Source organism: Aethina tumida, chromosome 3 (assembly GCF_024364675.1).
Source record: "Aethina tumida isolate Nest 87 chromosome 3, icAetTumi1.1, whole genome shotgun sequence".
In the NCBI taxonomy this organism is placed as follows: domain Eukaryota; kingdom Metazoa; phylum Arthropoda; class Insecta; order Coleoptera; family Nitidulidae; genus Aethina; species Aethina tumida.
The window spans coordinates 23,729,909-23,742,230 of record NC_065437.1 but is presented as its reverse complement, the minus strand read 5'-3'; the positions used below and the strand labels follow the sequence as shown (position 1 = coordinate 23,742,230).

The following is a 12,322-nucleotide window of genomic DNA, read 5'->3' as shown; positions in this document are numbered from 1 at the left end:
GAAAGGCAACTGCTCAACAAATATCCCTAAATACACGAAGTGCCATCTATGATCGATTTTTCGAATATAAACTCCCCAAATTATATATTCAAACTTTAACTTTCCAAAGATTTTATTAACACTTAATTTTTAATTAACAATAAACTCGTAGTAAAAGAGCTGAGTGAAGTAGTTGTACGCTTGCTTCAATTCAAATACAGTGTTGCCCAGAAAGGTAAAATTTAAAATTAAATTTCAAGTTTTAAATATTGTTGACATTGTTAAATTGTTCCAGAACGGTTTATAATATTATTAACAAATATGAAAGAACACACTGAAGTGAAAATATAATAAGAAAAAATCTTTCACAAAAAACAACTCCATTAATAGACAGATAAATTGGAAGAATCAGTAAGCAAAATTCTTCAGTTTTCCAGACAAAATAAAAAATGAATTGAGACATACAATATCAGTGTCTAGTAGAGCAATCAGTTTGTTGTTGGACCCTAGATACGTTACAAAAACTTTAGAGTGGAGAAAACTTTCATTCAACTTTTCTTGGCAAGATATAGGACCTTTACAGAAAATTATTGGTAAATGATTATTTCAGAAAATACAAATCTATAATTAGACCGAAAATAAAACACTATTATCTTGTCGAAATAATTTATTTAATTATAATAAAAATACTTTTACTCGTCTGTGTGTCCTAAAAACTCTATGTTAGAACTAATAATTTTGAGTAGTCTTTCTTACCGCCGTTATAAATCGAAAAATCTAAAATATTTACACTGTTTTCTATCACTGTGAACAAGTATTTGGAATCGAACGACATTCCATATACAGGAGAATTCCGACTGGATGTGAAGTATACCTAAAAATAAACAATAGAATAAGAATTATTAAATTAACTTGAAATGATGTTCAGTAAATACAAATGAGCCACAAAATATACCTGAACACATTTGGACTGCCGCGTGTCCCACATCGACACCCGGGAGTGCAGCTGACCGCCTGCCATCACGGTGTTGTGATAGTCCAGCTCAAGACAGTATAGCACCATTCCGTTAGGATCCTTAAAACGTTGCACGCAAGGTTCGTTAGAGCGCAAATCCCATCTGCACAAGGTACCGTCGTAGCCACACGACCACACGCACCACGGACTCTCCCATTTCAGATCCAGGACGCCGTTCGATTGCGCGCCGCCCAGCTGCATTGCATCTGAATTACTAATTTTTAATATTTTAAAATTATAGTTGACTTTATAACCGTTTTATTTTCAGTTGGAATTTATTTATTATATTGTAAAAAATACACTTAAAGTGAAATTATTCTTAGACTAAATGGTTTATTTTCATTAACTCTAGACATTTAAATGTAAAAATCTCAATAAATTCACCTGTCTATATCATGTATGTAAATAGGGTTGTATGTATGTCCAGATGTTCCAATTGCCACACGAGGCACGTCATCACAGAGTGTAGCAGCCCAAATTTTATCTGGCAGTAGTCTGGTTGATCTTTTATTTAAATTGCTTGATCCTGTAGAACTTTTTTCCCATACTGCAAAGCACCCATCTTCAAATCCTGATATGAAAATGTTTTCTTTAAGTGATATGTCTACACAAGTAACATCTAAATAATGAAGCTCGAGATCAAATTGAAATTCATTTTGTTCTTTTGACCATAAACATAGTCCCCCATTTCTACAAGAAGACTGCCTGTTCTAATAACACATGAGTTATAAAATATGTTTACCTCTTTCCTATAAGCACATCATTGCCTTTGACTTTAAACTTAACAATATCTGTGTTGCTCACATTACTTGTGATTGTATAAATTGGTCGGCAGGGCCTTAAACATTCATCCTTTTTAAAACCATACAACTTATGGCCCTGACAGACCCACAAACATTCTTCATTTAACTCTAACCATGACATATATTTTATTCTTGAATATAACAATGTGTTTTTTAATTTGAACCTTCCTCTTTTCCAATTGTTTTCTATTCTAATCTTCTCATAGTTCGAGAGTCGTTCTGACGATGTTTGCCTATAAAAAAAAAGGAAATCCATTGAAATGTCACTTTTTCTAACTTCATATTCAAGTATACTATAAAAAAATGTTGTATTCTATGTAAAAAACAATTTAATTTTTAAATGGAAATATACAAATAGCAAGGCATTAAGTTATACTTTGGGGTGAATGTGAAGATAAAAATGTCCTAATAAATTCCCAACTCTTTATAGAAAGACAGAAAGTTAACACTTGAACATAAACACAAGTTACCTTGTAATCCACTTAAATGGCAATATTACCAAATTATTACCTTATAATAAATCTGGGATCCTTTTGGTTTGTCACTAATGTTTCTTGGTATCCTACAATAGAATTCTCAAATGCTTTGATAACCTCATTGAATCTCTTACATGTTTGTTTCAGACTACATAAATCCTTTATATTTAAATATTTGAACATGCAAATTAAAATTTCTGTAGATAAATCAGATAATGACAAAGAATCCATAATAAAATTGGTCTATTGCAGGTATATTCTTGTATCTTTGGTCTATTTCAGTCACGTCATGTTTCGAGGTTATGCCTTGTGTATTAAGGTTATGTTCACAGGACCGATTTTTATAATCCAAGACATAAATGAATGAATGAATTTGACGCATAGGAAAAACATATCTTACTACTATTCTGGCCTTTAAAATAAACAAAATGATGCTTTTGATAAATAATAATGGAATATTATAATATATAGTAATAATAAAATTATTACAAATTAATGCATTAATGATGAATTTAAGTAAAATTGTAACTTTCATATTAATAACCATATTTTATCAATTTTATATTGACTTATCTTTTATAGTAAAATTAAAAAATATTAACTCTTATAATAAAATATTTTAATCAATTAAAATCCTCATAATTCCATTCCTATTGGAAGGTGCACTCTGAACTCCATTTCGATAATTTACGAACCTAGGATTCTTCAATAAAATTAACAATTGCCTCGCTAACAAATTTGAGTAGAGAATACGTTTCCCCGGTAACATCAAACTGTCTCACCCCATACATTTTTTATTATTTTACTATCATTATAACTTTGGGCACGCACATTGAAATGTGAATTTTAAACAAAAGTTATTATTAGTGTCGCCGTTCTGTTTCATTTACATATCTCGTTGTTTCCCCTAGATACGATACAAACATACGAGCAGTCCAATTGTGACGCCGTTCCAAACCATCTTATCGATTCCAGGTGTTCTGGTTTCAATCTAGTCGAGTATGACACACTTTTCTTCTGTCAAATGATTAATTAATCGGTGAATGCCATAAAATACGTGTATGTCTACCAAAAAGGTAATAATAATTGTGTTATAATAAATGCAACAATCACGCATGATTTTGTTTAAGGATGTCAAGTCGCCGATTGCTAGTGTGTCTAAAAAGAAAGCCTCCACAACAACGAAGTCAACTAGTCGAAAACGAGATGACAGTAAAGATAGGACAGTTACTGAGAAAACGGAAGTGTCGATAAAACAATCTAGAGTGTCCAAAAATGAAAAAAAAACAGATATAAAATCCACATCACGTGCAAGTGCAATTAAACTCACACACCCATCTACAAAAGAATCAAAATCCAAATCCACAACTAAACTTACACCAAGTTCAAAAAAACCAGTGGCTCCTTCGTCGTCTAGATCTACTAGTCGAATGGGTGGACCAATAACACCTCCTAGTACTAGAGTGACAAAGACGCAATATTACCCCAGCAAAAACTTGTATTCGCAAGCCCTAAATCACAAAGAAAACTTGATCAAAACCATAGATCCGAGCGAAAGCAAAGTATCAAAGAAAGTTGAGAATTCTAAACAAAAACCAGAAGAGAAAACGAAAAGGAAAAAAGTGGAAGAAGAACCAATGTCCCCAGACAGTAGTTCTATGTCTGAACGCCCCAGAACTGCAACGTTGAGGAAGGGCAGCATAGTAAACGCTAACATCGTCGGCCCAGACGCACCCAAGTTAAAACTCTCGAAAGAAATTAAACCTGCTATCAGGGTAACTCCCAAACCGGAAGAATATAATTACGAAGATGATTTTGAATCCTACGAATCTGATTTTGAGGCCTACTCGTCGAGTTCACCGAATTCTTCCGTGGGGGATATCAATTTAATGAGTGACAGCGAAACGAGTACGAGTAGCATCTCGGACAATACTTTAAACCGACCTACGGAGTTAAGATCTGCGGGAAAAAGAGGAAGTTCCGCAGGAAATGATGACGAAAGGAAGCTGGATTCGGGTACTTTTGACCTGCCGGACTACCGACACAAGCAATTATTGGACAATATAAAAGAGACGATAGAAAAAGAGAATGCGGAACTACTAGAAAAGCAAATAAACCCTGCGTCTTTGTCGGATGAAGGTTTCGAGGACGCAAAATCCTTACAATTTATCAATTTCGTTGGAGCTCAGGAAAAATTCAAGCGCCGGAAATCCGCCGAAGTCAGAAGAAGACGCGGCTTAGAAATATTGAGCATGATCAAAATGGACACGTATGATTTTACTTTGTTCAATTTCGAACCAGTGCCTTACGAGAAATTCATCCAAACTTACGGAAAAAGTAATTCGGTACAGACATCCATACAGACTGGTGAGGATGACGTGTCCGAAGAAGTTCAGACTGACCCGATCAATACCGTTTGCACGTGGACGCAATACCCCGTGGTGTTTTCAAGGAGAAACAGTTCCGATACGAATTTTTGGAAAATTTACAGATCGGAGTATCTTGGCGTTGGATACGATGATGTTTCTATTATGTCAGATGAAACTAAACCTGTTAATGAAGAGAAATTGGAGAAATTTATTTCATCTGCGGGCAATTTAATGCTGAGACTCTTGGACGAATCTGTGGAAAATAGATTATACAATATTAAGTCCAATCAGAAAGAAATACCATTCAGTCAAGGTTTTATTCTGTTGAATGCAAACTCGGATATTTACAAGAAGAGTACAGTTAAAAATGCTGCCTTTTGCTCTGAGAGTAACATTTTCCTGACAGTTCATGTTAACGATTGTGAAGACGAGTTTAGAAGTATGGTGTCAGTTTGGGATATTTCCAGTTCTCAAGATCCTAAATTCTTCCTCATTTCGTTTGGGGAAATCACATGTTGTACCTTTGGATTTCAAAATTCAGATTTAATTTTTGCAGGAGTGAATGACGGGTAGGTTTATATTATAAAATCAGATAATTATGCAATTGTATTACATTATTATGAGACAAATAATTGTTTTGTTTTAGGAGTATATTAATATGGGATTTAAAATACTTGAACAATAAAGACAATATAATTAAATGTCCCAATTTTTCTACAGATATTGACTTAGGTCACAGCAGTTCAGTTATTGGTATTGAATCAATAACAAATACTTTAGAATTGGTGTTGAATATTAATAGCCCGGATGAATCACAGGTGGGATTATCTTATAAAAACTGTTGCATGAAACAATAATTAAATTCAATTTAGATTTGTAGTTTGGACGAAGACGGTGAAATAATTCTATGGAATGTTGTATCAAAATTTGACGATCCCAAACGAATAATTCTAATTAAGAACTTTACAATATCTTTGAGGAATGTTTATCCCAAATTGATCGATTTAAAATGCACTGATTTTATTGTGGACAAGAAAACAATAAATAATATTTATGTATCCACAAACTATGGTGACATCATTAAGTACCAGCTTAATAACTCAAAAAGTATTTCAAAATTATATTCTGTTGGTAAGTTTTGTATAGTCTTAAAATATGAATAAATTTATAATAATGATATATTTTGTATTTTAGATAATGCATCTGAAGCAAACTGTATGGAAGCCTGTCCGTTTTCTCCAAATTATTTTCTAACGGGATACAGTTCTGGAAATATTCACCTGTATTCAGAAATGGTGGATAGACCTTTAAACGTATTGTCGAATAGCGAAAATTGTGTAGGAAAAACAAGCATACAATTGTTACAATGGTCGAGATGTAGACCATTTATTATTTATACCAAAGATTCAAGCAATGTGATACACATCTGGGATTTAACACAAAGTGATATTTTCCCTGTTTATTCAGTGCCTTTTGAAAAACCTATTACTTGTATGAAATTATCACCAGTGATTAAAGATGACTTAACTTCACAAGAAAAATCGTTTATGGTAAAATATAACTGCTGCATTTTGAACTTTTTATTTATTTCGATTGTTTCAGCTTTTGGGTACTGAAGGTGGATTGATATATTTACATATTCTAAACGCCGAACATGGTTCTCAGGTTGTTGAATTTTATCAGAAGGATGTTAAAACTTTTTTAAACTATGCCAGTAGGTTGTAATAAACAAAAATAAATAATATTTGTTTTTTCTTTAATTTATCAGTATATAATTCCTCAATAGTATTAAAATATATGAATAATAAAAGGAATAAATTAAACAATTTAGATACACATTTTTTATTTTATATTATATAAACATATCACAGAAAACAACAAACTTCAGTACGAAAGACGTGCGATTAATTACCTAATTAATGGGTAAATACTAAAAGTATAACGATGTTAATAAATAAAAAGAGACTAGTAGGAGATAAAATCGCTGGCTGAGACGACACTACACACGGCTTATCCATACTTAAAACACTCTCGTATTCGAAGGGCATACTGTCGATGTTTTTGGCAACAGGAACATCTCTCAATCTTTGTGTGACATCCTTAAACAACAAATTAGATTTGTTGTCGTATTTTCCGTACATCGTAAATGGCGTGGTAAGAGATTTATAACTTCGTCCGAACATCATATCCAGTTGAAGAAAGACGTTGACAGTATCTCTCATCCACATTTCCGAACTATTTGCTCGGATCATTCCGTAACCCACGGGAGACCAGCTCAAGTGACACGGCTCCATCGGATCTTCACAAATCATTGTAAAGTCTTCTAATTTGTATCCATGGGTATTATCTAAATGAAATGAATATTAAATCAAAGCTTTAATGTATTAATTAAGAGTACTACCTTTAATAAACTTTTGGAAAGAATTCTTTGAAAGAAAAGCGACTTCTCCCTCCCCACCAGCTAAACATTCAAAAGCTGCTCGTTCTCCATCTTCGTAATGGCCTTTACAGATCTCAGTTAAGCTGGAATTTTTGTTTATTCCAGGAACGCAACTAGGTCCAAAAAAGTTCATCATTCCTTTTTCTAAAGGACAATCCAAAAGATCACTTGCGTGAAGTAGATGTTTAACAGTGGTCCAAGCTACTCCGTCGTGTACGGGGAAGCAAGCTTTTTTACCGCGAAGATCTTCCAATTTTTTCATTGGAGCGTTGTGACGTATTACAGCAATTGTGATATATTTTTCATTGTCTAATACAGTTTCATAGAACAATGGTTTTAAGTTATACTCTCTGGAAGATAACAATTTTTAAAGCGGTGCACTATTTTGAATCTATATCTTTTACCTTCTAGCAAGAGTGGTGAGATCTGGTGGAACCATAACGACATCGGCGGCATTGTCAGTGTTCATAGCCATCATACAATGTGTAGTATTATCAGCCTTTATACAATCCAAATCCGGTTCTATTCCATAAACTGCTGCAGTTTCTCTCAGCCATGCACATTTGGCATTCTCCGCGATTGAAGTCGTGCAAATTTTAATAGTCCTTGGGGGGTGACATCCAGAAAAGCTATTGGCACTCAAAAAACCTGTAGCTTTACTTAGATAAGTTTCAATGGGTTCGATGGGTTGCAGCTTTTCGACAATCAGGGATGAAGCAGATATGAGATTCAGTAGAGCATATTGTTTGGCATCATCTGTGGTTAAATTTGATACTATATTTTGCACTGTTTGTGCAGACGACCTAAAATAATTAATTTTAGTATACTGTATTATAGTCTAAATTAATTACCCGTTGATAATCGATAAACTATGAACATTTGCAGTACCTTTTGGTGGCGACTACAGGCCAGGGCTTGACGACCCAAACGCATGGATTTGTTGTGTTTAATGGAATCATTGTGTCGTCAGGGCACAGAAGAGAATAATTATCCGGGGAAGCTTCGGTACTACCAGGTGTAAGACCGAAATGAATTTGAACATCGTCCCATCTGGACCAGGTTATTTGTCCAGCTCCATCGGTCAAACAGAATAGTGGTCCTCGCCTTCCCCAATATTTATCGTTCATTGTACACCTCGGACTGTCGCATAAAGCGCACAAATTTGGATATTTCCTTTCTAAAATTTAATATATTAATTTTATATCTTTAATATCTGCATATATTTAATTTACTTAGTTCTTCGTCAGCATGGAAATCGTTCACCCAAGGTCCCGCTTTGCATGCTGACTTGAAAAATTGTGAAGAAGCTCTGACCCTGTTTTCGTTTATGGTTAACTTGGGATTGCACATTTGAGGTACGACTGATGCTTCGAAAAACTAAAAATATGAATAATTAATAAATTACTATTTGTAAATTAGCAAGTATTACGTTAGCTATAATCCTCGACCAATCAGTCTCATATCCATAACCCGGATGACAATATTTTTTCTCTTTGAGATCATGTCGGCTTCTAATACCTGAACTTTTGTCTACTACCGCTACAACTTCATATTCGTATTTATCTGTAATCAATATATATATATATTTTTAAGTACACATTTCTCTTTCTATTATTATTTTGCTTATACCATCTGTATACCGTAATTCATTTGTGAGTAGGACTTCAATTTCAGAGGTGTGAGCAGTCACAAGATCCTCTGGAGTCAATATTGTGAAATCTGCAGTCCCTTTGGATAATCTTCTTAAACAATCCAAACTATAAAAACAACAACTAATATTCTTGGTGCTTAATCATAAAACAAAATTTACCGGTCCACACCCATAACACATTGTACATTACTGTCTGGTTGGTCTAGTACAGGACAGTAATGTGCTGACACCTTGAAACCTCCTTTTCCATCGACCACACAAACTCGCACTAAAAATAAATATTACACAGACATTAGAATCACTGGAATTTTTTTAAATTTTCTAATTTTTTATTGAGAGAAAATATTTTCATTGTTAAAAAATATAGAGACCAGAAATTAAAATTATGATTTCTATTTTTAATAAATATTTTTCTAGATTCAAGTTAACAGTTATCATATTGTTAAAAAAAAAGAAATAAAGAAAAAAAATTATGTGGTTTGTAAAAATCGCAAAAATTTACTTCTATAAACATGTCAAAGATTTTTATAATGACAAAAACAAGAAATCAACAGTGAATTATGCAGTCTAAGTGGTTATGTTGTCACTAATATTTACAGAATCCATGAATAAATCTTATTTTGATAAACAAAAATATTATATAAGCATGACAATTTACACTGGCATCTAATTAAAATCCAGTGAATCAACTAAGTAATTAAAATTTCCCAAGGTGAATAAATCTAACGTAAAGTAGCTCGTATTACAGAATAATCTTTGCTAATTGCTACAATTTTATTGACATATTCCATAAATCTGCATGATAATTATGTGATTAGTTTTTAATATGTTTGTTTCTTTTGAATGCACGTGGTTTTATAATTTCTTCATAATATTGAGCCATTTACGTGTTTTGGGTTCGAGGAAACAGTGAAAGGCGAGAAATCATGGTCTTCCCAAACATTCTGAAGTACAGACACAATAAATGTAAATACTTTAACAGTCAATTTAATAATGTGATTCCCAAAACCAATTATTCAAGTAAAAAACAGTAGTTACTTCTATAACTAACCAGAATGACAAACAATTATTTATGATATTGAATATTTATTATAAAATCCCTGCCAATTTATATCATTATTTGTTGTAATAACCATTACGAAATAACCCAGAACATACGCCAACAGCATTAGAAAATATACTTGAATAATAAATAAATTTCAACATAGGATGACTAGCAAGTCAATTTAATAGAACCTCCTTTAATGACCTGAATAATTTGTTGTAAATTCATAAACGGAATGAAAAACTAGTAACATACAAGATATGTGAATCTGATATGTCTGGTTTTATTTTAACCAAGACTGGTTACTTAAAAAATTAAATTAAAAAGGCAGTTTGACGACCTTCAATAAATAATAAAATCTGCAAATAAGAGGCTGCCTTTGTATACTCCGTCATATGTCTTATACATGTTTACGAAAATGGAACAATTTTAATAAGATGCATTTTTCTTTGTTATATACAAAAGAATCTTATAAGTTTAACATTTTAATTTCACATTTACATTTTAATATACGAATAAATTATAAATTATACATTGTTTTATTATCTGAAGAGTATTAAATAAATAATTATAATTAATTTTCTCACAAAATGTGCTAAGCTATTAACATAAATTAAAATATTTTATATTCATTGAACAAGGTTAACAACCAAATCTTCCAATAACAGATAAAAAATAGACTGTAGATTGTTTTAATAAAAGCTGCATCGTTTATTTCTGTCCATATAAAAATCGTTTCCTTATTTTTTAGATAAATGATTCCGCGTCAACTGATTATCCAAGGCTAGATCCTGAGGATAAAGTAATTGTAATTAATGTGTACATAGTCGATCCTGTTTTGATGTAAATGACCTTATAGAGACAATCTCATTTGAATTGTTCATTCAAAATTTGAGAATGATGAGAATAAATTTCATAAAGAGTAATTAATTAATTTAAGAATTGATTAATATAAAAAATATATTCATATGGAAATCCAATATTGAAACAAAAAAATAAATAAAAGAACAAAAAATATTTTTAATTTAATTTTAAACTAACGTATGTGTTATAAAACTTCAGTATCCTGATCTAACGATTTTTAAATATTCCTAAAATAGTTAGTTAAAACTAATTATCATTAAGTCCCTAATTGTTTATTAAAAATACATTAAGAAACAGTTAACTAGTAAGAAAGCGTTAAAATATTAGAAAATAATGAATTTAAAATAAAAAAATTAAAGATCTTGAAAACAAACGTTTACATAAATATGTATGTACATCAAACCTGTTTTATTTCTTAAAAATACTATACATATAATAATTAAGGTTCCGAACCAAGAGGATCAGTATAAACAAGTGCAATGGAAGGAATCTAGGAACACCCATTATACTAAACATCGAATTTTGCTTAGAATCAATTAACAAGGAAGCAATAAATGCAATTAATTAATATTTTTTATCAGCAATTTACAAAAAAAAGGGGGCGGATATTACTCACTCTTTTCGCCACAAACAAAAGATAAACAAGCGAGTGCCGCGATGAAACATGTGACGGGCCGGTTCGGATCAAACATGGCATCAGTTCTCACTACAGTGGTCAGTACAACACTGGTCGTTCGGAGATTGCGAACATTTGATCAACATACATGTCATTATCGAAACGAAAGCGAGTTGCCTCTTGGCATATTGTTGTCTGGTTGCGTTCTTGACCCCAGAAGGACACCGCGCGGACTTCCCTGGGTGTCGAGATCGTGGAATTCCCTCCGTGCGAGGTTCTGCTGAAACGGATGGCTTCTTTTCGAAAACAATTACAGTTCCACATGGATACTGGTTTAGTAGATTTTCCCAAGAAGTTTGGTCTGAGAATTTTGTATTAATGGAGAAATATTCCTTATTATGAGGAAACTTAATATGCTGTGCGTCTTTGGAAGTAGATAATTTGAATCTCCTGCATTAAATAGACTTAAAAATATTTACTGCACACGGCCAGTATTTTAAATTTATTTTACTTTTTATATATTTAATGGATATAAAAATAAACAACATTCCATTTCTTGTCACATTTTATTCCCAAAAAACCCATTTTGTGGATTTCAACACATTTTAATCGATTCATTCTTAATTTATCTGTTGTTTAGTGCCGTAGAAATTGTTATCAACAAGCTGGTAATATCAATATAGGAAATGATGGTGGTCGACTAGTTACGACCAACAGGACCATTTTCTGATTACTTCTCCTGGACAAAATTGCACATGCCTTATCTCTAGATTTTATAGAATTACTGCAAATCTATCTACGAGGCTTAGGCCAACCATCACCGCCTAGATACAAATTATATCACTATCAATCCAATTGAACACGTGTGAAATCGTCTTCACAAATTTAGATTCAAAACCACCATCCTCAAAATTTAGTGGAGTTCTTGGAGAAGATTGCCGAATTATGGATCAAGAATTTATATACAAATTTTTAATATGCCAAGGAGGGTGGAAACTGTTAAACAGAGCAAGGGAGAATCGACTAAGCACCGAATGGAATAATGTAACAGTTAATATTCTGTT

At 32.4% G+C, this 12,322-nt stretch overlaps 3 protein-coding genes across 4 annotated transcripts; 1 reads left to right on the top strand and 2 right to left on the bottom strand.

The window, feature by feature from the left end:
- Nucleotides 1–628: 628 nt before the first annotated feature.
- Nucleotides 629–2,595, bottom strand: LOC109608648 (F-box/WD repeat-containing protein 4). Of its 2 annotated transcripts, XM_020025156.2 has the most exons (6): nt 2,308–2,595; nt 1,737–2,030; nt 1,379–1,684; nt 935–1,208; nt 736–853; nt 629–688 (listed from the first exon to the last, which is right to left on the bottom strand). In XM_020025156.2, the coding sequence occupies exons 1-6, from the start codon at nt 2,502–2,504 to the stop codon at nt 672–674; spliced, it is 1,206 nt and encodes a 401-aa protein (XP_019880715.2). In that variant the 5' UTR covers nt 2,505–2,595; the 3' UTR covers nt 629–671. The 2 variants fall into 2 exon arrangements, with proteins under 2 accessions (XP_019880715.2, XP_049820331.1); XM_049964374.1 differs by having other exon boundaries at nt 629–853.
- A 289-nt stretch (nt 2,596–2,884) lies between these two features.
- Nucleotides 2,885–6,386, top strand: LOC109608643 (cytoplasmic dynein 2 intermediate chain 1). Its single transcript, XM_020025151.2, has 6 exons — nt 2,885–3,349; nt 3,404–5,211; nt 5,289–5,460; nt 5,515–5,773; nt 5,837–6,192; nt 6,245–6,386. Exons 1-6 carry the CDS (start codon nt 3,335–3,337, stop codon nt 6,365–6,367), a joined length of 2,733 nt encoding a protein of 910 aa, XP_019880710.2. The 5' UTR covers nt 2,885–3,334; the 3' UTR covers nt 6,368–6,386.
- An 88-nt stretch (nt 6,387–6,474) lies between these two features.
- Nucleotides 6,475–11,703, bottom strand: LOC109608633 (transferrin). The gene is made up of 9 exons (XM_020025140.2): nt 11,259–11,703; nt 8,893–9,001; nt 8,712–8,839; nt 8,512–8,645; nt 8,315–8,459; nt 7,971–8,259; nt 7,487–7,885; nt 7,044–7,432; nt 6,475–6,989 (listed from the first exon to the last, which is right to left on the bottom strand). The coding sequence occupies exons 1-9, from the start codon at nt 11,332–11,334 to the stop codon at nt 6,559–6,561; spliced, it is 2,100 nt and encodes a 699-aa protein (XP_019880699.2). The 5' UTR covers nt 11,335–11,703; the 3' UTR covers nt 6,475–6,558.
- Nucleotides 11,704–12,322: the final 619 nt, after the last annotated feature.

Excerpts from the sequence above, each read along its gene's own strand:
- LOC109608648 (XM_049964374.1), bottom strand. The coding sequence starts at position 2,504 with ATGGATTCTTTGTCATTATCTGATTTATCTACAGAAATTTTAATTTGC. Across the intron at positions 2,031-2,307 it reads GATCCCAGATTTATTATAAG|GCAAACATCGTCAGAACGAC; the intron begins GTAATAATTTGG and ends TTTTTTTTATAG. Across the intron at positions 1,685-1,736 it reads GATGTGCTTATAGGAAAGAG|AAATGGGGGACTATGTTTAT; the intron begins GTAAACATATTT and ends GTCTTCTTGTAG.
- LOC109608643 (XM_020025151.2), top strand. Across the intron at positions 5,774-5,836 it reads TTCAAAATTATATTCTGTTG|ATAATGCATCTGAAGCAAAC; the intron begins GTAAGTTTTGTA and ends TTTGTATTTTAG. Across the intron at positions 6,193-6,244 it reads CACAAGAAAAATCGTTTATG|CTTTTGGGTACTGAAGGTGG; the intron begins GTAAAATATAAC and ends CGATTGTTTCAG.
- LOC109608633 (XM_020025140.2), bottom strand. The coding sequence starts at position 11,334 with ATGTTTGATCCGAACCGGCCCGTCACATGTTTCATCGCGGCACTCGCT. Across the intron at positions 8,460-8,511 it reads GGTCGAGGATTATAGCTAAC|TTTTTCGAAGCATCAGTCGT; the intron begins GTAATACTTGCT and ends TCATATTTTTAG. Across the intron at positions 6,990-7,043 it reads TTTCCAAAAGTTTATTAAAG|ATAATACCCATGGATACAAA; the intron begins GTAGTACTCTTA and ends CATTTCATTTAG.